The following is a 25,255-nucleotide window of genomic DNA, read 5'->3' as shown; positions in this document are numbered from 1 at the left end:
ACAGACACACCACAGCCTAACCCTAACTCATAGGATGCAATTTTGTTGAAATCTTTATTCGGGGGGGGGGGCATATTAACATATTTATAATTGTTCATTTGATTTTCTCTTCTTGAAAATACGTGAACAAAAAAAAAAGATGTGAATCAATGCCAGGGCAGCGGGACATGGAATCAAACACAAGTGATGTTTCCAAAAATATATAAATGCAATTGCTGGAGAGAAGAGTGCAATCTCTCTCTCACATTGTCATGGACAGCATCATCATTACAGATGATTGGCTCTGGGACATATTGATACGAAACAAACCGATCAGCCTCTAGATAACAACGCTGATAAAACAATCCCAATTCCTCTGGTTCAGTTTCTTTTTAATTTTTAACTGATTTTTATTTCGGCTTCATTTCAAATGTACACCGTAAAAACCCGAACACTGTTAAACATGCTTTTTTTGTGTCTTGTAAACACAAACAAAAGGAGCTCGTTGTTGTTTATGGTAACTAGTGCTGTGTAGAGGCAGAGCTCCAGAAGCCTTTTTACAGCCTGTTTATGATTAGAAAGGCAGCCAGTAAATGTATATAAACACATCATTTTTGTTCATCATGCAGCATATTATTTTTTTTTTTTGCTTGATTGTTGGACTTTGTTTTTGCTTTATTGATTGGGTTTCATTGCAAAGTGGCACACGACACCGCCGAGATCCCCAGCAGTGTCCACAATCAACAGAAACGTAAGGAGTAAATGTCACCAACCTGTGACAGACAGCCTAGTGGAACCCAAGTCCAACTGTGACATGTCACTGTTATACGTATACCAATAACGGTCATTATCATCACCATCCATATTACCACCATCATTAACGAGAATTTACAAAAATATGTGAATTGGTGATTTTTAACTGTGAAAAACTATAATAAAACTTGAAACATCCAGCCAACGTTATGCAAACGTTCTGTTTCCACGATAGTCACCACCAGGAACCACAAAGGGTTTTTTACACCAACGTCAAGGATCAAATCCGACTACACTCTTAGAAACACTCTAGAACCTGAAATGGTTCTTTGGCTGTCCCCATAGGACAATCCTTTGAATAACCTTTTTTTTGGTTCCGGGTATAGCCATTTTGGCTTTTGTGCAGAACCATTTCCACAGAGGGTTCTACATGGAACCAATCCTTTTTTCTAAGAGTGTAGGAGAGGGACTGGGGGGTTGAACTGAGCACAAACGTACAGAAACAGATGGAGAGAAGAAGAGGATGAGGCAGATGAACAGAAAAAGACAGACAACATGTAAAAGCTCCTCCTGTCGAGAGGTCAATTCCTCGGAATGAAAAAACGACCAATAGCGAAACAAACACAATCAGATCAGCCACAATCCAGAGGTCAACACATCCATGATTAAGACTAAGAGAAACCATAAACCAACATCATTCTTATTGGGTAATTCAGCTCCCCCTGTTTGGCCCTAGGGCGAGGTGGGTCCATCCAGTATTTCAGGGGGGGGGGGGGGGACTTCATTAGTTGGAAGTGTGGGAGGCAGGGACTGAGCACTCTGGAGTGTGTCTCCACAGTATCGCCCTGTCGTCTGGAGTGTGTGTGTGTCTGTCTCCAGCCTCCTGCGCTTTCCCTCTCTCGGCCGTGCATCTCCTAGTTGAATTTGTCCTGGAAGATGTACAGGTTGTTGGTGGCAGCGATGGCGATGATGTTCTCCGTAGGGTGCCAGGCCGTGTGCAGGATCTTCTTGGTGAAGTCCAGGCTGTCCACGCTGATGTCATCCTTGCGACGTTTCCCACCCTGGCAGACGCGGCGAGGCTTGAGAACGGCCCGGGGCTTACTGCTCTCCCTGGACGCCTCCAGGGTCACGTCGCGTTTGGTATTCCGGTCAAACATCCGGAAGAAGTTGTTGTAGGCCCCCGTCATGATCACACTGGGAGAGGGGGACGGATAGAAAAGACTCTAGAAGCCCAATTCTGCCCTCATGCACTCTGAACACAAAGTGCACACACATTCACTCCCTGAACAATTAAAGGGGTAGTAAAAACGGCAAGGGCAACAAACATAAAAACACACACACACACACTCTTCGCCTACCTGTCTGAGCCGTTCCAGGCACACTCAAACTTGTCGAAGATGCAGTCGTTCTCATAAAGGGAGCACAGCTTGCTGCGGAGGTAATCATGCACCTGCAGGAACACACGCCAAGATTTAATCAACACACGGCTCACAGCCAACACAGACACACACACACAGACCGGACACAGAATCCACGGCATAGTACTCACACAGACATAGCTCTGTCAACTAATGTTAACACAGGATATTCATTCTGAGAATGTGGAGAACTACTGAACCACGTTGTAATCGAATCCATTTAGGGGACACGGACACACACACTCTCTCTCTGTCTCTCTCTGTCTCTCTGTGCATGGTGATGCAAGGGCCTGAAATGTACAACGATATCTTTATACATACTAAGCTTAATGGATTCTCTGCATAGGGTCAATGGTCAATTCATGGTCAATCCCTCTACGACCAAACCATGGTCACAGTTTGGTTGTAAATCAAACCATATTGACATGTTTGTTTCCATACCGTTCTCGCTGACCGATGAAAATATGTTGTGTTAAAGTGAACATTGCCTGTTCTCTCCCCTGACAACCCACCCCTCTCCACTCCCCCATTTCTTTCCTTTTGGACCTTTTAGAATTTTTGTCTCCCCCTCATTCTCTCTCCCTCCCCTCCCTTTCCCAATTAATTTCAATGGAGGGAATACCTGAGCAAACACAGCCAAATTAGGAAATACAGGGTTTGAGAGTCCCTCATTCCCACCCATCTCCCACCTCTCTCTCTGTCTCCTTGCTGCATTGCAGATATGGGAAGGTCTCAGTAAGGTACCCCCCCCCCTCCTCCTCTCCCAGTGCAGTTTATGAGTGGAGCTCCTGGCTATAAATAGCACCAGCACATCTTAACCACCCACTCCTGACTGCACAGCAGAGCATGCCTCACCCGCACGCACACACACACTACGCGGGCACACAACACGCCCACACCTATAGACACACTACACACGTATCATGTGCACTCATTATTTCCTTAATCATGCTAAACACACACTGAACATACAGGAACACGTGTATCATACACAACATGTACAGATGTTACATACACAGTGTATTTCCAATGTTAGTCATTTAGTAGACACTCTTATTCAGGTTGACCTACAGCTAGTGCATTCATCTTAAGGGAACTAGGCGAGACAACCACATATCACAGTCATAGTAAGTACAACTTTTCCTCAATGAAGTTGCTAATCAGCAACGTGAGTGGTAGTAGACCCTATGTATGTATAGAGGCATTGACATGCAGGCCCAGAGGCTAAACATGTGTAGCACACGCTACACACACATGCGAAACACATGCATATGAGAGCCCAGCAACTTGAGCTTCCGAAAACATCCAATTCCATTTTCAGACAGATCTCCCCGACAGACATCAATGCGTGGCTTATTCGACAGTTTCCACACTCCTAATAATATGTCAATACATATTTGACCCACGTCTGCTTCGCACAATGCACTCGCATAGCTTTACTGTATATGCTAATAGTAACAGTACACACACACACTGTCTACGTCTCTGGAAAGAGAGCCTGTGACGTGATTTCTGCTTTTGGACGTTAACAAGGCGGCACTCCATCTTAACTCCTCCTCCACATTTACTTGATTGGTTGAACAGGTCAGAAAAGAACCTCCCCCTCAGGCTCAGTTTTTGGTCTTCTCGTCAAGACTAGTATGTAGGGGATCTAGTTTCAGCCGTTTATTTTACGCCTGCTACGTTAGGTTAATGTATCTGTGCTGATAGTAATAGTATACTGTCTATATCTCTGTGATAGTAATACTATACTGTCTCTGTGATAGTAATAGTATTCTGTCTATATCTCTGTGATAGTAATACTATACTGTCTCTCTGATAGTAATAGTACACGGTCTCTGTGATAGTAATAGTATACTGTCTCTGTGATAGTAATAGTGTACTGTCTATCTCTGTGATAGTAATATTATACTGTCCCTGTGATAGTAATAGTATACTGTCTATGTCTCTGTGATAGTAATATTATACTGTCTCTGTGATAGTAATAGTATACTGTCTATGTCTCTGTGATAGTAATAGTATATTGTCTATGTCTCTGTGATAGTAATAGTATACTGTCTATGTCTCTGTGATAGTAATATTATACTGTCTCTGTGATAGTAATACTATACTGTCTCTGTGATAGTAATAGTATACGGTCTCTGTGATAGTAATAGTATACTGTCTCTGTGATAGTAATAGTGTAATAGCATACTGTCTCTGTGATAGGAATAGTGTAATAGCATACTGTCTCTGTGATAGTAATACTATACTGTCTCTGTGATAGTAATAGTATACGGTCTCTGTGATAGTAATAGTATACTGTCTCTGTGATAGTAATAGTGTAATAGCATACTGTCTCTGTGATAGTAATAGTGTAATAGCATACTGTCTCTGTGATAGTAATACTATACTGTCTCTGTGATAGTAATAGTATACGGTCTCTGTGATAGTAATAGTATACTGTCTATATCTCTGTGATCGTAATATTATACTGTCCCTGTGATAGTAATAGTATACTGTCTATATCTCTGTGATAGTAATATTATACTGTCTCTGTGATAGTAATAGTATACTGTCTATGTCTCTGTGATAGTAATATTATACTGTCTCTGTGATAGTAATAGTGTACTGTCTATATCTCTGTGATAGTAATATTATACTGTCCCTGTGATAGTAATAGTATACTGTCTATGTCTCTGTGATAGTAATATTATACTGTCTCTGTGATAGTAATAGTGTACTGTCTATATCTCTGTGATAGTAATATTATACTGTCTCTGTGATAGTAATAGTATACTGTCTATGTCTCTGTGATAGTAATATTATACTGTCTCTGTGATAGTAATAGTATACTGTCTATGTCTCTGTGCTAGTAATAGTATACTGTCTCTGTGATAGTAATAGTATACTGTCTATATCTCTGTGATAGTAATATTATACTGTCTCTGTGATAGTAATAGTATACTGTCTATGTCTCTGTGATAGTAATATTTTACTGTCTCTGTGATAGTAATAGTATACTGTCTATGTCTCTGTGATAGTAATAGTATACTGTCTATATCTCTGTGATAGTAATACTATACTGTCTCTGTGATAGTAATAGTATACTGTCTATATCTCTGTGATAGTAATACTATACTGTCGCTGTGATAGTAATAGCATACTGTCTCTGATAGTAATAGTATACTGTCTATGTCTCTGTGATAGTAATATTATACTGTCTATGTGATAGTAATAGTATACTGCATATGTCTCTGTGATAGTAATAGTATACTGTCTATATCTCTGTGATAGTAATACTATACTGTCTCTGTGATAGTAATAGCATACTGTCTCTGATAGTAATAGTATACTGTCTATGTCTCTGTGATAGTAATAGTATACTGTCTATGTCTCTGTGATAGTAATAGCATACTGTCTCTGTGATAGTAATAGTATACTATCTATGTCTCTGTGATAGTAATAGTATACTGTTTCTGATAGTAATATTATACTGTCTATGTCTCTGTGATAGTAATATTATACTGTCTATGTGATAGTAATAGTATTCTGCATATGTCTCTGTGATAGTAATAGTATACTGTCTTTATCTCTGTGATAGTAATACTATACTGTCTCTGTGATAGTAATAGCATACTGTCTCTGATAGTAATAGTATACTGTCTATGTCTCTGTGATAGTAATAGTATACTGTCTATGTCTCTGTGATAGTAATAGCATACTGTCTCTGTGATAGTAATAGTATACTGTCTATATCTCTGTGATAGTAATAGCATACTGTCTATATCTCTGTGATAGTAATAGTATACTGTCTCTCTGATAGTGATATTATACTGTCTATGTCTCTGTGATAGTAATATTATACTGTCTCTGTGATAGTAATAGTATACTGTCTATGTCTCTGTGATAGTAATAGTATACTGTCTATATCTCTGTGATAGTAATAGCATACTGTCTCTGTGATAGTAATAGTATACTGTCTATGTCTCTGTGATAGTAATAGTATACTGTCTCTGTGATAGTAATAGTATACTGTCTATGTCTCTGTGATAGTAATATTATACTGTCTCTGTGATAGTAATAGTATACTGTCTATGTCTCTGTGATAGTAATAGTATACTGTCTATGTCTCTGTGATAGTAATAGTATACTGTCTATGTCTCTGTGATAGTAATATTATACTGTCTCTGTGATAGTAATACTATACTGTCTCTGTGATAGTAATAGTATACGGTCTCTGTGATAGTAATAGTATACTGTCTCTGTGATAGTAATAGTGTAATAGCATACTGTCTCTGTGATAGTAATAGTGTAATAGCATACTGTCTCTGTGATAGTAATACTATACTGTCTCTGTGATAGTAATAGTATACGGTCTCTGTGATAGTAATAGTATACTGTCTATATCTCTGTGATCGTAATATTATACTGTCCCTGTGATAGTAATAGTATACTGTCTATATCTCTGTGATAGTAATATTATACTGTCTCTGTGATAGTAATAGTATACTGTCTATGTCTCTGTGATAGTAATATTATACTGTCTCTGTGATAGTAATAGTGTACTGTCTATATCTCTGTGATAGTAATATTATACTGTCCCTGTGATAGTAATAGTATACTGTCTATGTCTCTGTGATAGTAATATTATACTGTCTCTGTGATAGTAATAGTGTACTGTCTATATCTCTGTGATAGTAATATTATACTGTCTCTGTGATAGTAATAGTATACTGTCTATGTCTCTGTGATAGTAATATTATACTGTCTCTGTGATAGTAATAGTATACTGTCTATGTCTCTGTGCTAGTAATAGTATACTGTCTCTGTGATAGTAATAGTATACTGTCTATATCTCTGTGATAGTAATATTATACTGTCTCTGTGATAGTAATAGTATACTGTCTATGTCTCTGTGATAGTAATATTTTACTGTCTCTGTGATAGTAATAGTATACTGTCTATGTCTCTGTGATAGTAATAGTATACTGTCTATATCTCTGTGATAGTAATACTATACTGTCTCTGTGATAGTAATAGTATACTGTCTATATCTCTGTGATAGTAATACTATACTGTCGCTGTGATAGTAATAGCATACTGTCTCTGATAGAAATAGTATACTGTCTATGTCTCTGTGATAGTAATATTATACTGTCTATGTGATAGTAATAGTATACTGCATATGTCTCTGTGATAGTAATAGTATACTGTCTATATCTCTGTGATAGTAATACTATACTGTCTCTGTGATAGTAATAGCATACTGTCTCTGATAGTAATAGTATACTGTCTATGTCTCTGTGATAGTAATAGTATACTGTCTATGTCTCTGTGATAGTAATAGCATACTGTCTCTGTGATAGTAATAGTATACTATCTATGTCTCTGTGATAGTAATAGTATACTGTTTCTGATAGTAATATTATACTGTCTATGTCTCTGTGATAGTAATATTATACTGTCTATGTGATAGTAATAGTATTCTGCATATGTCTCTGTGATAGTAATAGTATACTGTCTTTATCTCTGTGATAGTAATACTATACTGTCTCTGTGATAGTAATAGCATACTGTCTCTGATAGTAATAGTATACTGTCTATGTCTCTGTGATAGTAATAGTATACTGTCTATGTCTCTGTGATAGTAATAGCATACTGTCTCTGTGATAGTAATAGTATACTGTCTATATCTCTGTGATAGTAATAGCATACTGTCTATATCTCTGTGATAGTAATAGTATACTGTCTCTCTGATAGTAATATTATACTGTCTATGTCTCTGTGATAGTAATATTATACTGTCTCTGTGATAGTAATAGTATACTGTCTATGTCTCTGTGATAGTAATAGTATACTGTCTATATCTCTGTGATAGTAATAGCATACTGTCTCTGTGATAGTAATAGTATACTGTCTATGTCTCTGTGATAGTAATAGTATACTGTCTCTGTGATAGTAATAGTATACTGTCTATGTCTCTGTGATAGTAATAGTATACTGTCTATATCTCTGTGATAGTAATAGCATACTGTCTCTGTGATAGTAAGAGTATACTGTCTATATCTCTGTGATAGTAATATTATACTGTCTCTGTGATAGTAATAGTATACTGTCTATGTCTCTGTGATAGTAATAGTATACTGTCTCTGTGATAGTAATAGTGTACTGTCTATGTCTCTGTGATAGTAATAGTATACTGTCTCTGTGATAGTAATAGTATACTGTCTCTGTGATAGTAATAGTATACTGTCTATGTCTCTGTGATAGTAATATTATACTGTCTCTGTGATAGTAATAGTATACTGTCTCTGTGATAGTAATAGTATACTGTCTCTGTCTCTGTGATAGTAATATTATACTGTCTCTGTGATAGTAATAGTATACTGTCTCTGTGATAGTAATAGTATACTGTCTCTGTCTCTGTGATAGTAATAGTATACTGTCTCTGTGATAGTAATAGTATACTGTCTCTGTGATAGTAATAGTATACGCTCTCTGTGATAGTAATAGTATACTGTCTATGTCTCTGTGATAGTAATATTATACTGTCTCTGTGATAGTAATAGTATACTGTCTATATCTCTGTGATAGTAATAGTATACTGTCTATATCTCTGTGATAGTAATAGCATACTGTCTCTGTGATAGTAAGAGTATACTGTCTATATCTCTGTGATAGTAATAGTATACTGTCTATGTCTCTGTGATAGTAATATTATACTGTCTCTGTGATAGTAATAGTATACTGTCTCTGTGATAGTAATAGTATACTGTCTCTGTCTCTGTGATAGTAATAGTATACTGTCTCTGTGATAGTAATAGTATACTGTCTCTGTGATAGTAATAGTATACTCTCTCTGTGATAGTAATAGTATACTGTCTATGTCTCTGTGATAGTAATATTATACTGTCTCTGTGATAGTAATAGTATACTGTCTATATCTCTGTGATAGTAATAGTATATTGTTTCTGTGATAGTAATACTATACTGTCATTGTCTCTGTGCTGATAGTGAAGTTGGGCTCCTCACTTGATATATCTCCAGGGGCTTGTTCTCCATGTTGAGGTCCCACACCTTGGCGGTGAGGTAGTCTCTGGTCAGCAGGTAGCGCCCGCTGTGGCTGAACTTCACGTCCGATACAGACGAGATGATTTCCGAGAAGAAGGAGCGGTTACTGGGGTCCTCTGGCTCCTCAAACACTAGAGGAGGAGAGGAGAGGGGGGTGAGTGTTTGGGGGTAGAGGTGGGGGTAGTGTGTGCGTGTGCGTGCGGGCAGGCGTGCGTGCGGCCTCCAGATTGCGGGTCTGCCAAAAACTAAGGCGAAGCAGTTGGCTAGGTAGGGCTCTGTTACAGCTGTCGTGGGCAGCCTAGCTGTTTGGAGAAAGAGGTGCTTTCTGTACTCTTGAGTGCATTGCATACCGAGACCTTTTTTTAATGTACAGTATTTTATTAGGATCCCCATTAGCTGTTGCAAAAGCAGCAGGTACTCTTCCTGGGGTCCACACAAAACATGAAACATGACATAATACAGAACATTAACAGCTCAAGGACAGAACTACATACATTCTTTTAAATGTTTGGATCCTTTTTTAATGTAAATTTGATTGGTGGATTCAAATAAAGTAGTTGAAGTGTGTGTGTGTGTGTGTGTGTGTGTGTGTGTGTGTGTGTGTGTGTGTGTGTGTGTGTGTGTGTGTGTGTGTGTGTGTGTGTGTGTGTGTGTGTGTGTGTGTGTGTGTGTGTGTGTGTTGGTTGGTTCTTCTATCTTTGTGGGGACCTAAAAGCCCCAACAAGGATAGTAAAATAATTCACTATCCTTGTTGTCCCTAGTGGGGACATTTCCCATGTTCCCATGAGGTCAACGTCTATTTTAAGCTTAGGGGTTAGGTTTAGGGTTACAATTAGGGTTAGAATTAGGGTAAGTGGTTAGTGGTTAGGTTTAGGGCTAGGGTTAGAGTTAATTTTGAATGGAAATCAATTTTAGGTCCCCACAAGGATAGAAAAACAAAATGTGTGTGTGTGTGTCTGATGGTAGGCCATGTCTGTATGTCTATGTCTGTGTGTGTGAGTACTCACGTTTGGAGTGTTTGTCACACAGTGCGGCCTCTCTCATGTCACAGAGCCGTAGAGTTCCCTTACTGCTGCTATAGACCAACAGGTTACAGTGGTGAGGGTGGAACTCTGCTGCTGTTATCACCTCTGTCAGATCCTCCATGTTCACTGGCTTAATGTCCACAATGTCTGGGGCACAGGGGCTCAGGACTACAGCAGAGAGTACTGTATACACACACATTGTGATAATAATTAAACAATTAAGCAATAAGGCATGAGGGGGTGTGGTATATGGCCAATATACCACGGCTAAGGGCTGTTCTTATGCATGCCGCAATGTGGCTCGCCTGGATACAGGCCCTTAGCCGTGGTATATTAGCCGTATACCACAAAACCCCAAGGTGCCTTATTGCTATTATAAACTGGCTACCAACTTAGAGCTGTAAAATAAATGATTTGTCATACCCGTGGTATATGTTCTGATATACCACGGCTGTCAGCCAATCAGCATTCAGGGCTCGAAACACCCAGTTTATAATATACAATATAATACAGCATACATACTAATTTGATTTTGTGTGTTTGTGTTTGATTAAAAACATAGTACACATACAGTACCCGTCAAAAGTTTGGACACATCATTCAAGGTTTTTTTTTTTTTTTTTTTTTTCAACTTTTTTCTACAAATATCACATATGGAATCATAAAGTAACCAAAAAATTGTTCAACAAATCTAAATATATTTTATATTTGAGATTCTTCAATGTAGCCAGCCTTTGCCTTGATGAAAGCTTTGCACACTCTTGGCATTCTCTCAACCAGCTTCATGAGGTAGTCACCTGGAATGAGGTAGTCACCTGCAATTAACAGGTCTGCCTTGTTAAAAGTTCATTTGCAGATTTTTTTTTGAGCCAATCTGTTGTGCTGTGACAAGGTAGGGGTGGTATACAGAAGATAGCCCTATTTGGTACAAGACCAAGTTCATATTATGGCAAGAACAGCTCAAATAAGCAAAGAGAAACGACAGTCCATCATTACTTTAAGACATGAAGGTCAATCAATCCGGAAAATTTCAAGAACTTTCTTCAAGTTTCTTCAAGTGCAGTCGTAAAAAACATCAAGGCACACTTAACCAGCATGGCTACACAGCATTCTGCAGCGATACGCCGATATGCCATCCCATCTGGTTTGCGCTTAGTGGGACTATAATTTGTTTATCAACAGGACAATGACCCAACACACCTCCAGACTGTGTAAGGGCTACTTGACCAAGAAAAAGAGTGACGGAGTGCTGCATCAGATGACCTGGCCTCCACAATCACCCGACCTCAACCCAAATGAGATGGTTTGGGATGAGTTAGACTGCAGAGTGAAGGAAAAGCAGCCAACAAGTGCTCAGCATATGTGGGAACTCCTTCAAGACTGTTGTTGGAAAAGCATTCCAGGTGAAGGTGGTTGAGAGAATGCCAAGAGTGTGCAAAGATGTCATCAAGGCAAATGGTGGTTACTTTGAAGAATTTAACATCTAAAATATATTTTGATTTGTTTAACATGTTCTTTGGTTACTACATGATTCCTTATGTGTTATTTCATAGTTTTGATGTCTTCACTATTATTCTACAATGTAGAAAAGAGTAAGAATAAAGAAAAACCCTTGAATGAGTAGGTGTTCTAAAACTTTAGACTGGTACTGTACATGCAGTACATATTCAAAATGATATGCGTAAACACACTGATATCAATGTATATACTATTAAACACATACACACCTCTAGAGGTAGTGGGAGGATAATCTCAAATGTATCTGAATTGTACCAACGCAAATCCTGTCTGGGGCGAGGAGTGTGTGTGTGTGTGTTCTATTCAGCCGCACTATAATCCAGAAAAGGAGTGAAATATTCATGGAACAGTTTTAATAATTCATTAAGCTGCATTTTCACTCCTCGGCAACCGTTCCCCTCCCCCACATCACTGTGTGTGTTCGGTTGGAATCTGTGTGTGTGTGTGTGTGTGTGTGTGTGTGTGTGTGTGTGTTTTTTGACCAATTGTCTGATCTAAAGGATACTGAAGCTGCGGTCAGTGATGCCCAGATGCCAGAGGTTGATCCTCAGGTCGTCAGCTGACATGTAGGTCTCGTGGTCGGAGTTGACGGAGATGGAGTTGACGTGGTAGGTGTGGGCGTTGGCAAACACACGCCGAGGACTCACCTCCACCATCAGATCCATAGGCTTCAACACCGGCACCTAGACAGAGCACAGAAGATACAGTCAGAAAACACAACACAGAAGATTCAGTCTGAAAACACAACACAGAAGATACAGTCTGAAAACACAACACAGAAGATACAGTCTGAAAACACAGCACAGAAGATACAGTCAGAAAACACAACACAGAAGATACAGTCTGAAAACACAAAACAGAAGATACAGTCAGAAAACACAACACAGAAGATACAGCCTGAAAACACAACACAGAAGATACAGCCTGAAAACAAAACACAGAAGATACAGTCAGAAAACACAACACAGAAGATACAGTCTGAAAACACAGAGAAATGTACTATGTGGTGAGTAGACTCAAATTATGAGATCAAATAAGGTTTTACATTCATAGAATCAAGATTTGTCCAAAATGGGAGCTTTGAAATAATTGTATCTTTAAAGAGAGCACAAATGGAAAACCACAGAGATATAACCATTAGGAATACCTGTAAAAATGTAATATTATCACTTGTGGAGAAAACGATAGTCTGTTATTTTCTCTGGCCATAACAGCTGGCAGTATTTACTGTTGCCAAGCAGACAAACATACATAAACCTTGTGCCAATGACCCACTTTTATAAACACACCACTGACCTACTTATGCTGTCCAACCTAGAACGCGTGCGTGTGTGAGTGAGTGTGTGTGTGTGCATACATGTCTGTGTTTGTGTGTGTATGTGTGTGTGCATGTAACACAGACATAACATAGATACAGAACATACAGTGGCTTGCGAAAGTATTCACCCCCTTGGCCTTTTTCCTATTTTGTTGCCTTACAACCGGGAATTAAAATAGATTTTGGGGGGGTGAATCATTTGATTTACACAACAAGTCTACCACTTTGAAGATACAAAATATAGAACGCCTGAGCATGCATAACTATTCAATCTCCCAGTCAATAGTTTGTAGAGCTACCTTTTGCAGCAATTACAGCTGCAAGTCTCTTGGGGTATGTCTTTATAAGCTTGGCACATCTAGCCACTGGGATTTTTACCCATTCTTCAAGGCAAAACTGCTCCAGCTCCTTCAAGTTGGATGGGTTCTGCTGGTGTACAGCAATCTTTAAGTCATACCACAGATTCTCAATTGGATTGAGGTCTGAGTTTTGACTAGGCCATTCCAAGACATTTAAATGTTTCCCCTTAAACCACTTTCAGTGTTGCTTTAGCAGTATGCTTAGGGTCATTGTCCTGCTGAAAGGTGACCCTTCGTCCCAGTCTCAAATCTCTGGAAACAGGTTTCCCTCAAGATTTTCCCTGTATTTAGCGCCATCCATCATTCCTTCAATTCTGACCAGTTTCCCAGTCCCTGACGATGAAAAACATCCACACAGCATGGTGGTGGCAGCATCATGGATGGTGTTCTCAGGGTGATGAGAGTTGTTGGGTTCGCGCCAGACATAGCGTTTTCCTTTATGGCCAAAAAGCTACATTTTAGTCTCATCTGACCAGAGTACCTTCTTCCATATGTTTGGAGAGTCTCCCACATGCCTTTTGGAGAGTCTCCCACATGCCTTTTTTTCTGGACACTCTTCTGTAAAACCCAGCTCTGTGGAGTGTGCGGCTTAAAGTGGTCCTATGGACAGATACTCCAATCTCCGCTGTGGAGCTTTGCAACTCCTTCTGGGTAGTCTTTGGTCTCTTTGTTGCCTCTGATTAATGCCCTCTTTGCCTGGTCTGTGAGTTTTGGTGGGAGGCCCTCTCTTGGCAGGTTTGTTGCGGTGCCATATTCTTTCCATCTTTTAATAATGTATTTAATGGGGCTCTGTGGGAAGTTTCAGATATTTTTTTTTAACCCGACCCTAATCTGTCCTTCTCCACAACTTTGTCCCTGATCTGTTTGGAGAGCTTGGTCTTCATAGTGATCCTTGCTTAGCGGTGTTGCAAACTCTGGGGCCTTTCAGAACAGGTGTATACAGTGAGGGAAAAAAGTATTTGCTCACTGACAAAGAAATTATCAGTCTATCATTTTAATGGTAGGTTTATTTGAACAGTGAGAGACAGAATAACAACAACAACATCCAGAAAAACTAATGTCAAAAATGTTATAAATTGATTTTCATTTTAATGTGGGAAATAAGTATTTCACCCCTATTCAAAACATGACTTATTACTTGGTGGCAAAACCCTTGTTGGCAATCACAGAGGTCAGACATTTCTTGTAGTTGGCCCCCAGGTTTGCACACATCTCAGGAGGGATTTTGTCCCACTCCTCTTTGCAGATCTTCTCCAAGTCATTAAGGTTTCGAGGCTGACGTTTGGCAACTCGAACTTTCAGCCCCCTCCACAAATTTTCTATGGGATTAAGGTCTGAAGACTAGGCCACTCCAGGACCTTAATGTGCTTCTTCTTAAGCCACTCCTTTGTTGGCTTGGCCGTGTGTTTTGGGTCATTGCCATGCTGGAATACCCATCCATGACCCATTTTCAATGCTCTGGCTGAGGGAAGGAGGTTCTCACCCAAGATTTGACGGTACATGGCCCCGTCCATCGTCCCTTTGATGCGGTGAAGTTGTCCTGTCCCCTTAGCAGAAAAACACCCCCAAAGCATAATGTTTCCACTTCCTTGTTTGACGGTAGGGATGGTGTTCTTGGGGTCATAGGCAGCATTCCTCCTCCTCCAAACACAGCGAGTTGAGTTGATGCCAAAGAGCTCCATTTTGGTCTCATCTGACCACAACACTTTCACCCAGTTGTCCTCTGAATCATTCAGATGTTCATTGGCAAACTTCAGACGGGCATGTATATGTGCTTTCTTGAGCAGGTGGACCTTGCGGGCGCTGCGGGATTTCAGTCCTTCACGGCGTAGTGTGTTACCAAATGTTTTCTTGGCGACTATTGTCCCAGCTGCCTTGAGATCATTGACAATATTGTCCCGTGTAGTTCTGGGCTGATTCCTCACCGTTCTCATGATCAATGCAACTCCACAAGGTGAGATCTTGCATGGAGCCCCAGGCCAAGGGAGATTGACAGTTATTTTGTGTTCCTTCCATTTGCGAATAATCGCACCAACTGTTGTCACCTTCTCACCAAGCTGCTTGGCGATGGTCTTGTAGCCCATTCCAGCCTTGTGTAGGTCTACAATCTTGTCCCTGACATCCTTGGAGAGCTCTTTGGTCTTGGCCATGGTGGAGAGTTTGGAATCTGATTGATTGATTGCTTCTGTAGACAGGTGACTTTTATACAGGTAACAAGCTGAGATTAGGAGCACTCCCTTTAAGAGTGTGCTCCTAATCTCAGCTCGTTACCTGTATAAAAGACACCTGCTAGCCAGAAATCTTTCGGATTGAGAGGGGTTAAATATTTATTTCCCTCATTAAATGGAAATCAATTTATAACTTTTTTTACATGGATTTTTCTGGATTTTGTTGTTGTTATTCTGTCTTTCATTATTCAAATAAACCTACCATTAAAATTATAGACTGATAATTTCTTTGTCAGTGGGCAAACGTACAAAATCAGCAAGGGATCAAATACTTTTTTCCCTCACTGTACATACTTAGATCATGTGACACTTAGATTGCACACAGGTGGACTTCATTTAACTAATTATGTGACTTCTGAAGGTAATTGGTTGCACCAGATCTTATTTAGGGGCTTCATAGGAAAGGGGGTGAATAGATATGCACTTACCACTTTTCCGTTTAAATATTTGTATTTTATTTTTTTGAAACAAGTACATTTGTTCATTTTACTTCACCAATTTGGACTATTTTGTGTATGTCCATTACATGAAATAAAAATAAAAATCTATTTAAATTACAGGTTGTAATGCAACAAAATAGGAAAAACACCAACGGGGTGAATATTTTTGCAAGGCACTGTAGATACAACGTGAAGAGAAAGAAAGAAAGAAAGAAAGAAAGAAAGAAAGAAAGAAAGAAAGAAAGAAAGGTCCATGGTGACATGATAACGATAAGATAGATAGATAGATAGATAGATAGATAGATAGATAGATAGATAGATAGATAGATAGATAGATAGATAGATAGATAGATAGATAGATAGACAGACAGACGGATAGACGGATGGATGGATGGATGGATGGATGGATGGATGGATGGATGGATGGCTGGATGGATGGATGGATGGATGGATGGATGGATGGATGGATGGATGGATGGATAGATAGATAGATAGATAGATAGATAGATAGATAGATAGATAGATAGATAGATAGATAGATAGATAGATAGATAGATAGATGGATAGATAAATAAGATGAGTCTACCTGTAGTGAGGTGACAGTGGAGAGGTCCTTTATCCTGCCCTCCTCATCCTTCAGGTTGTAGCCTTCAGGCCTCTTGTCCCGCTCACTCACCTTCCATAGCTTAATGGTCTTATCTGATAGACAGACAGACAGCACAATACACCAATCTTACAACTTCAATAGCCTTATCTAAGAGACAGACAGGGCAATCAGCCAATCATATGCCTCAGACGTCTTATCTGAGGGACCGACAGCACAATGAACCTAGCATATGCCTCAAACAGCCTTGTCTGACACAGGATAATTCACCAATCATATGCCTCAAACCATCTCATCTGAGAGACAGACACGGCAATCAACTATTACATGTTTCAAATCATCTCATCTGTAGTCAGTTAAAAAGCTAGAGGGATAGGCGGATTCAATGTAGACTATGACCCTCTACCAGTGTATGAAGCAGGTCATATGGGAATTACATTGACAATGTATGGATGATATTGCCATGCTGTTACACTAACATTCTAATAGCTTCCTGGTGCTAAGGCAGAGGTCCCTCACCATTGGTGGAAAGGAGGAAGTGGGCGGCGTTCTGCTGAGGCAGCCATCGTATCTTGTTGATCTTCTCCTCGATCTCCAGACTCTTAAGGTAATCAAACTCCGGCTCGTGGCTCTGGAATGTGCTGTAGACATTATACTCTCCCTGGGAGTACGGCTCTGTCTTACACTGCAGCGAGACAGAGAGAGAAAGAGAGAGTTAGATCCAACACACACACACACGTGTGTGTAGCGTAGTGCTGGAGTCAATTCAATCTGAACTGTAGTTATTTCACAAAGTTGCTTAAAACTGACCCGAACCCCGAATGAACACACCCAGTGCCAGGTCTGCGTGGGTGGCTGTATGTGTGTGTGCACCTACCTCAGGTTCCCTCTGGAAGATGACCACTCGCCCCCCCTTATCCCCTGTGGCCAGGAGTTCTCCAGTGTGGTTGAACTCTACAGTGGAGATGATATCAGCTGCAGACGGGAACGAGAGAGAGAGGGAGAAAGAGATGGGGAGAGATGGGAGGGAGAGAGAATGGAGAAGGGAGAGAAAGAGTAGCTATAAGCAAACGGAACGAAGATAAACATTCACCATAATGAATTGTTCATTATCAGCTGGCACTGTAAAGCAGCATCATCCAACAGTGCAGCAAGTAGCGACATAAATTAATAAAAATGAAAATTGAACTAAACCCACCCACACACAAATACACACCCACACACAGACAATCTCACATCAGACACAGGTGTTATTATCCAAGCTTGCTTCTGACATACTGTCGACAACACTGATGCCCAGCTACAAACTGAACAGTGAACAGCGAATGTTGCTACGTGAACTCTCCTAACCCTCCGAACTCCACTAACCGTCCCAGTGTCTTTCAGAGACACTACAGGCCAGTCTGAGAAGGCCTGCTGTAGCAGACAGGGACCTTCCTGTCAGAAAGCATCTCTTACTTACCGCTGACTGATTCAATCGGACATTAGATTACAGTGGTATTCACAGTTAGTGGAAAGCCTGATTCAGTTTGAATGGCCTGACGAGAGAAAGAAAAGAAAACTGTCGGTAGAGGTTGTCTTCTACACTGTTCAACCAATCCAGTGGATGTGGAGGAGGAGTTAAGACGGAGTGTCGCCTTGTTAACGCCCAGAAGCGGAAGTCGCGTCACAGGCTCGCGTTCCATTTCCCCTAAAAAAATGGATGCATCCGGATGGAGCCGACCCCACTGAGGGTGCACACAGCCTAACTGGTTCTATTGATTTAGGTCATTTTTTTGAATTAGGAGGTCTGCTTATAAACGGTGTATAAACCATTCACCATTAGTAAAGTGTCTATAAATCACAGTACTGATAATAATAACAGAACTGCTGTTATGAAAATAATTATCTCTCTCTGTCTCTCTCTCTCTGTCTCTCTCTGTCTCTCTCTGTCTCTCTCGCTCCCTCCCTCTCTCTCTGTGTCTCTCTCGCTTCCTCCCTCTCTCTCTATCTCTCTCGCTCCCTCCCTCTCTCTCTCTGTCTCCCTCTGTCTCTCTCTCTCGCTCTCTCTCTCTCTGTCTCTCTGTCTCTCTCGCTCCCTCCCTCTCTCTCTCTGTCTCTCTCTCTCTGTCTCTCTCTCTCGCTCCCTCCCTCTCTCTCTGTCTCTCTCTCTCGCTCGCTCTCTCTCTCTCTCGCTGTCTCTCCCTCTCTCTGTCTCGCTCTCTCTCTCTCTGTCTCTCTCGCTCCCTCCCTCTCTCTCTCTGTCTCTCTCTCTCTCTGTCTCTCTCGCTCGCTCCCTCTCTCTCTCTGCTCCACTGTTTGTCAGGCAATGTGCGTGCGTGTTTGTGTGTGTGCGCACAGGGGAGTGTAGGACTGGAGGAGTGGGGGTTTGGGGGGGGGGGGGTTTGCTCGTGCATGGGGTTGCCATGGCAACAGGCTGAAGTGTTCTGGCTCTAGCAGCAGCAGCCCGGTAGGAGAGGAAGACAGTAGCAGGGGAAGCAGGAATCATCAATCTGGGGGACATAATGGGCCTGCCGTACCTAGCCCACAAACAGCCCAAATTAAATCTGGAGCCCCGTCGCAGCAACTCACTGCACGGGCCGCCACACACACACACACACACACACACACACAAACACACACAACGCACAGGACACCCAGACCTCACAGAACATGCGCAGTAGGTCTCACACCCATATATCTCAGAGCACACACATCAAGGCACGCGCACGCGCGCACACACGCAGTTTCTCCAAGCACACGCACATCGAGCTCGTCTAGGCATCGCCAGAGAGCAGACATACAGTAGCTAGATGGAGTATGGAGCACTTTCTCTCTCTCTCACCACTGCGACACACATCACCGACCCTACGGAAGTGCACCGCAGCAGCACTGTTGGTCCAAGCAGAGATTCCCTCCCCGTGCAGAGTCCATATCACAGCTCTGTGGCGCAGTGGGAAGCTGAGTGGATGTGTCCTGTGGTGTCATAGCAGGCCTGGTCTCCCATTCAATTACCATCAGGACCCACCGACCCAGAGATCCAGAACACTGGTACAGTGGCCGTGCTGACCGACTCGTCGCCTAACTACACTCTGAGCACATACACAAGCACGCATTGTCCCCGTACACACACAGACATACCAGTGGGGGCTGGTGGGAAGAGGTGTCGGAGGACAGGGTCATTGTAATGGCTGGAATGATTGGAACGGTGGTGAAGCTCCTCCCACCAGCCTCCTCTGTTACATCCAAACGCGCACTCTAATGGACATGTCCTTCACAAAAGTAACACATAAGCACACACGTGTCCTTCACACACTAATCTCAGCCCCCAGAAACAAATCATGAGATACTTTTCACACAACAACACATAAGCACAAATGCACACACTGTGACTCACACACCAACATGGACACAAAGTGCTGAAGGGTCGATAAGGAGGGTAGGTAGTCCGTTTTTAGGGGGGGGGGAACGAGGGGAGGATGGGGCGTCCTACTGTTCCAATTATAGCAATCTCTGGTCTGGGTAAACATTACTGCCAATACCACTCTCTTAACAGCATGGTCAAACTAATAATACCAAACCCGACACCCAGCAGGGGACATGTGTGTGTGGGCGGGGCTGTGTGTTTGTACGTGTCTGTCCACATGCACTCCATCACCCTCCAAAATAAAGAGTGAGATGCTTGGTTATGGAAACGATCTATTAGCACGAGAGAGAGAGAGGAGAGCTCTGATATGTCATATATCTACAGTATATACTCATATAGCCCCTATACATGTCAAGGATTAGATTCTATGTCAAAACTATACCGTATCTATACCGAATCCATATTATCCATAGATACGCATCTCATAATCCATCATATACTGTCTATTGTCTAATATCCCCATGAGGAATGGATGGATAGGTGTGTGCAGGGACAGTCCTCTGCCCTACAGCACTGACTCCAGCGATAATGAGTGTAGGAAAAGACACGTCCTCTGTGGGACTGGAGTTCGTCTGGTCAAACTCTATTTCAGGAAATCAATGACACGCACGCACGCACACACACACACACACACACACACACGCTGAGATACATACACTCACAGAGACAGATGCACACAGAGACAGACACACAGTCACACACTCGACACAAACAGTCCCACATATATTCACACAGATGGACAAATAGACAGTCCCTCGTAAACGCACTCACACAAAGACACACACAGACGGACATATAGACTTACTCACACAAGCACGCACACACACACAGTGCTCTGGGTCTCGATGTATCTGAATAAGTGATTCATTGGTCATTCATTTATACGGTATACAGTATAAACACACCTTCAGTGTAAGAGGCAAACGGCTCGGGCTCCAGGGAGAGGGAAGTGATGTCGGAGCACAGGACCTGGATGGGGTTCAACATCCTGGGGGAGGAGTCCGGGAGAGGGGAGGAGGCGGGGCCTGGTGGGGCGGGGCTCTTCAGGCAAAAGCCACGAGCAGCCCTGCAAGAGGGGGGCAGTAGGGTCTCCATTACACTGCATCAGAACCATCCAAAGGGATTACAAAGGGAGGGAGGGAGGGAGGGAGGGAGGGAGGGAGGGAGGGAGGGAGGGAGGGAGGGAGGGAGGGAGGGAGGGAGGGAGGGAGGTTGACTTGTGGTGCATCTCAAATGTCTAAAGTGTCTACTTTCCTTCATCTGCACTACTATGAAAGTAATGGTGACATTGTTAGTACTGTAGTGACTGATTCAAACAAATCAAGCACGTTGTCATGGTTTTGTGATCATTGGTGATTTTATTATCATTAACATGTCTTTTTCACCATCCTACCGCCACTGTCCTGGCACCCACAGCCAATGGACAGAAGAAGAGAGGAGAGGACAGGATAGGACAGGGCAGGACAGGACAGGAGAGGAGAGGAGAGGAGAGGAGAGGAGAGGAGAGGAGAGGAGAGGAGAGGAGAGGAGAGGACAGGAGAGGAGAGGACAGGAGAGGAGAGGAGAGGAGAGGAGAGGAGAGGAGAGGAGAGGAGAGGAGAGGAGAGGAGAGGAGAGGACATGAGAGGACAGGACAGGAGAGGACAGGACAGGACATGAGAGGACAGGACAGGACAGGACAGGAGAGGAGAGGAGAGGACATGAGAGGACAGGACAGGACAGGACAGGAGAGGAGAGGAGAGGAGAGGAGAGGACATGAGAGGACAGGACAGGAGAGGACAGGACAGGACAGGAGAGGAGAGGAGAGGAGAGGAGAGGAGAGGAGAGGAGAGGAGAGGAGAGGAGAGGAGAGGAAAGGAAAGGAGAGGAGAGGAGAGGAGAGTGCTGTACAGGGAGAGAAAAAAACTATAGGGCAGGAGGAGGGGGAGAGGGATAGTGGGACAGGGGGAAAGTGTGAGGGGGTGAAATATCCTCCCCTCTTTGCGCCTAGGGCAGAAAACCCCTGGAGACTGGAGAGGCCTCGATCCTGACATTGCTACAGATACACTGCTGTGTGTGCACACATACATACACACACACGTACAGCAAACACACACACTAAAAGATAGACATACACACAAACACATACTGTATATACAGTGACAGACAGAAAAACACAAACACTACTACAATAAAAATGTAGAGCCCTGCACACACACACACACACGCACGCAAACACGCACGCACACACGCACATAAACACAGACACAGACAAAAAGTTATTGAATAGGGACGAATATAGTTCTGTTAATTGTTCATCACGAGCCTATGTAATGAGTAACGTTAGGAGAAGAATAGAGAGGGGGTGGAGGGATAGACGAAAGAGGGTGAGATGGGAGGAAGACCGGGGGAAGTGGAGAGATGGAGTCGGGTGGATGAGGAGGGGGATGATGCTGAAGCATATTGTATACCGGGACATTCAACATCCTAATCCTCCTGGGACTACGGGATCTGTTTATTCCTGTGTTTCTACACTCATTTCTACACTCCAAAGATACTAAAACGCCATAATATATAATACGTCATAATATATTAAACTCTCTTCTCTTGAAGATTTTCAGAGACATACCATATTACCATCATAGTACGCAAATACTATGATGTATGCTTGAGGACTAGGTGAATGGTCCCGCTAATACATTACACCTCTTTGTCTGGATAGGAGTCACGTAGGCCTGTATTTCTGCTCATCAGCGATTCTCTGTGAATAATCAGTGACTGGCTGTGATTTGATTAATTAATTTGGCTATTATTAGAGGGCGGGGCTAACCTGTCAATCACCCAAGGCCACTCCAAACCCACCGTGTTTATCTTCCTGTTCAGTTTCCATGGTGATGGATGGATGATGTATGGAAGACAGAGTGCATTCAATGGAAAACACGTTCCACACACACCCTCGTTAAAGACAAGGTACCGTATTCAGTATCCATTCACACACAGAGAAATAAGTATTTCAGAAGCAGTAGTATTACACACACTCCTGTATGAGACATTGTTCATTCATACACACTAACACACACACAGTCCTGTGTAAACGAAATTATATAAGCAACAGAAAGAAACGCAGGATGTAATGGGATTATCTAGACGGGGACATGCAAGGCTCACGACCCCTTAACAGTCTGGAATTATAATCTCTGCCTCTCAGAGTCATGCTGCTGAACAATGTTGCTGTGTGAAAACAGCCCAGTGTTCCCGCCAGATTAGCAGTGTATAGTTCAGATTAACAGGAGTACAGAGGGATATTGGAAGATTAATCCTGAACTCTGATACCATGATGAAACACAGACAACTTCCTCCTCTGTTCTGACGCACGTCACTCGACGGTCAGGTGCCCGCGCGCCCACGCACACTCAACAACAACGAGAGAGAGAGAGAGAGAGAGAGAGAGAGAGAGAGAAAGAGAGAGAGAGAAAGAGAGACAGAGAGAGCAAGAGAGAGAGAGAGAGAGAGAGAGAGAGACAGACCGAGAGAGAGAGAGAGAGGGAGAGAGAGAGAGAGAGAGAGAGAGAAAGAGAGAAAGAGAGAAAGAGAGAGAGAGAGAGAGAGAGAGAGAGAGAGAGAGAGAGAGAGAGAGAGAGAGAGAGAGAGGGCGTGGGGGTTTAGAGCTAAATGTGTCAGAGGGGACTTGGATGCATGTAATACAATAATGTTAGATTTCAGTAAAAACGTCTGGTGTGCTTTGATTTTTGACCAAAAAAACAAATGAGTCACTTGCAGATATGCATGTACTCTATGTACAATGCACAGATACAAATAGTCACCAACCTGCACACACACATACTGTACACACACACATAGACAGACTCAGAGCTCTGATGGTAAAGGTGTGGCCTTGAACAGTATCACATACTGACACAGCCACAGAGGGACGAGAGAGAGAGAGTGAGAGAGAGAGATAGAGAGAGAGATAGAGAGAGAGAGAGAGAAAGAGAGAGAGAGAGAGAGAGAGAGAGAGAGAGAGAGAGAGAGAGAGAGAGAGAGAGAGAGAACGATAAATAAAGGAGAGAGCCGAGCTGAAGGATGGAGAGGGATGACAGGAGAGAGGGAGGAGAGAATAGAGGGAAAATATTGTATTTTAAAGAGATTAGTACAAAAGAAAAGAGCAGAGAGAGAAGTGCTCCAGGCCCTGTTTAGGTCTACTATAGTAACTATAAGTGACATTCACTTGTATGAAATATCATAAATCCTCTTATAAAAGATTAGAGATCCATCCTATAATAACAAAAAAGAAATAATTCTCTCACACACACATAAACTTACATAAACAGTCGTAAAACAGACACACACACAAAACATACAACATTTAGATCACACGCATACATACACATACACGCGCGTACTGAACCCTTCCCCTCTCTCTTACCTGGGACGGCAGGTAACCTAGTGCTTAGAGCGTTGGGCCAGTAACCGAAAGGTTAATGGATCGAATCTCTGAGCTGACATGGTAAAAATATGTCGTTCTGCACCTGAACAAGGCAGTTAACCCACTGTTCCCCGGTAGGCCGTCATTGTAAATAAGAATTTGTTCTTAACTGACTTGCCTAATTTAATAAATAAATAAAAAAAATAAAAAATGCAATTACCTTCAGTCACATAGTTGTGGTCTCGGAGGAAGCCGTGGTTGAGCGTTCGGGTGGTGTCAGTGTCCTCGCCCATCAGCAGTGGTGCGGTGTGCGCCCGTCCCGGGGGGGCAGCTTAGATCCGTGGGGGGGGTCCCGGCCAGCGCAGCGCCCATACTGCCCAACGCCGCCTCAGCACAGGAGCGCAGAGCGAAGCATTCTGGGACAGGGAGAGGGCCGACGACACGGATACGCTGGCAGAGCAGTGGATGACAGACCAGCTCTGCTTTTACACTGACACCCACACACACGTTCACTGACACACACACACACGTTCACTGACACACACACACAGAGGTTGAGAGCGATGGATCCTCTTTTCCACGTCGATGCTCCAAGGGGGGAGGGGAGAATGAGGCGTTGAGCCGAGCCCCGGACTCAGTCAGCATCTGCAGTGCTGCTGCTCCTGCTGCGGTGCTCACACACACACGGACCTAACACATTAACACACACACACACACAGCCCGTTGCCTCTGGTCGGGTACTCCTCGAC

General features: G+C 42.5%; 1 protein-coding gene across 2 annotated transcripts; it reads right to left on the bottom strand.

Annotated features, from left to right (window-relative positions):
- Window positions 1-32: 32 nt before the first annotated feature.
- Window positions 33-25,255, bottom strand: LOC139366182 (serine/threonine-protein phosphatase 2A 55 kDa regulatory subunit B gamma isoform). Of its 2 annotated transcripts, XM_071103367.1 has the most exons (10): window positions 24,727-25,255; window positions 21,007-21,167; window positions 17,573-17,670; window positions 17,215-17,380; window positions 16,678-16,790; window positions 12,252-12,429; window positions 10,211-10,375; window positions 9,165-9,334; window positions 2,091-2,182; window positions 33-1,926 (listed from the first exon to the last, which is right to left on the bottom strand). In XM_071103367.1, the coding sequence occupies exons 2-10, from the start codon at window positions 21,086-21,088 to the stop codon at window positions 1,647-1,649; spliced, it is 1,344 nt and encodes a 447-aa protein (XP_070959468.1). In that variant the 5' UTR covers window positions 21,089-21,167; window positions 24,727-25,255; the 3' UTR covers window positions 33-1,646. The 2 variants fall into 2 exon arrangements, with proteins under 2 accessions (XP_070959468.1, XP_070959469.1); XM_071103368.1 differs by lacking the exon at window positions 21,007-21,167 and having other exon boundaries at window positions 365-1,926; window positions 24,727-24,917.

Source organism: Oncorhynchus clarkii, chromosome 14, assembly GCF_045791955.1.
Source record: "Oncorhynchus clarkii lewisi isolate Uvic-CL-2024 chromosome 14, UVic_Ocla_1.0, whole genome shotgun sequence".
NCBI classification, from domain to species: domain Eukaryota; kingdom Metazoa; phylum Chordata; class Actinopteri; order Salmoniformes; family Salmonidae; genus Oncorhynchus; species Oncorhynchus clarkii.
The sequence above is the reverse complement of the archived record's forward strand: the minus strand, read 5'-3'. Positions and strand labels throughout refer to the sequence as shown.

Coding starts and splice junctions, on each gene's coding strand:
- LOC139366182 (XM_071103367.1), bottom strand. CDS start 21,088: ATGTTGAACCCCATCCAGGTCCTGTGCTCCGACATCACTTCCCTCTCC. Junction 16,791..17,214: donor CTTCCTCCTTTCCACCAATG/GTGAGGGACCTC, acceptor TCTGTCTATCAG/ATAAGACCATTAAGCTATGG. Junction 1,927..2,090: donor GCCTGGAACGGCTCAGACAG/GTAGGCGAAGAG, acceptor CCCCTCTCCCAG/TGTGATCATGACGGGGGCCT.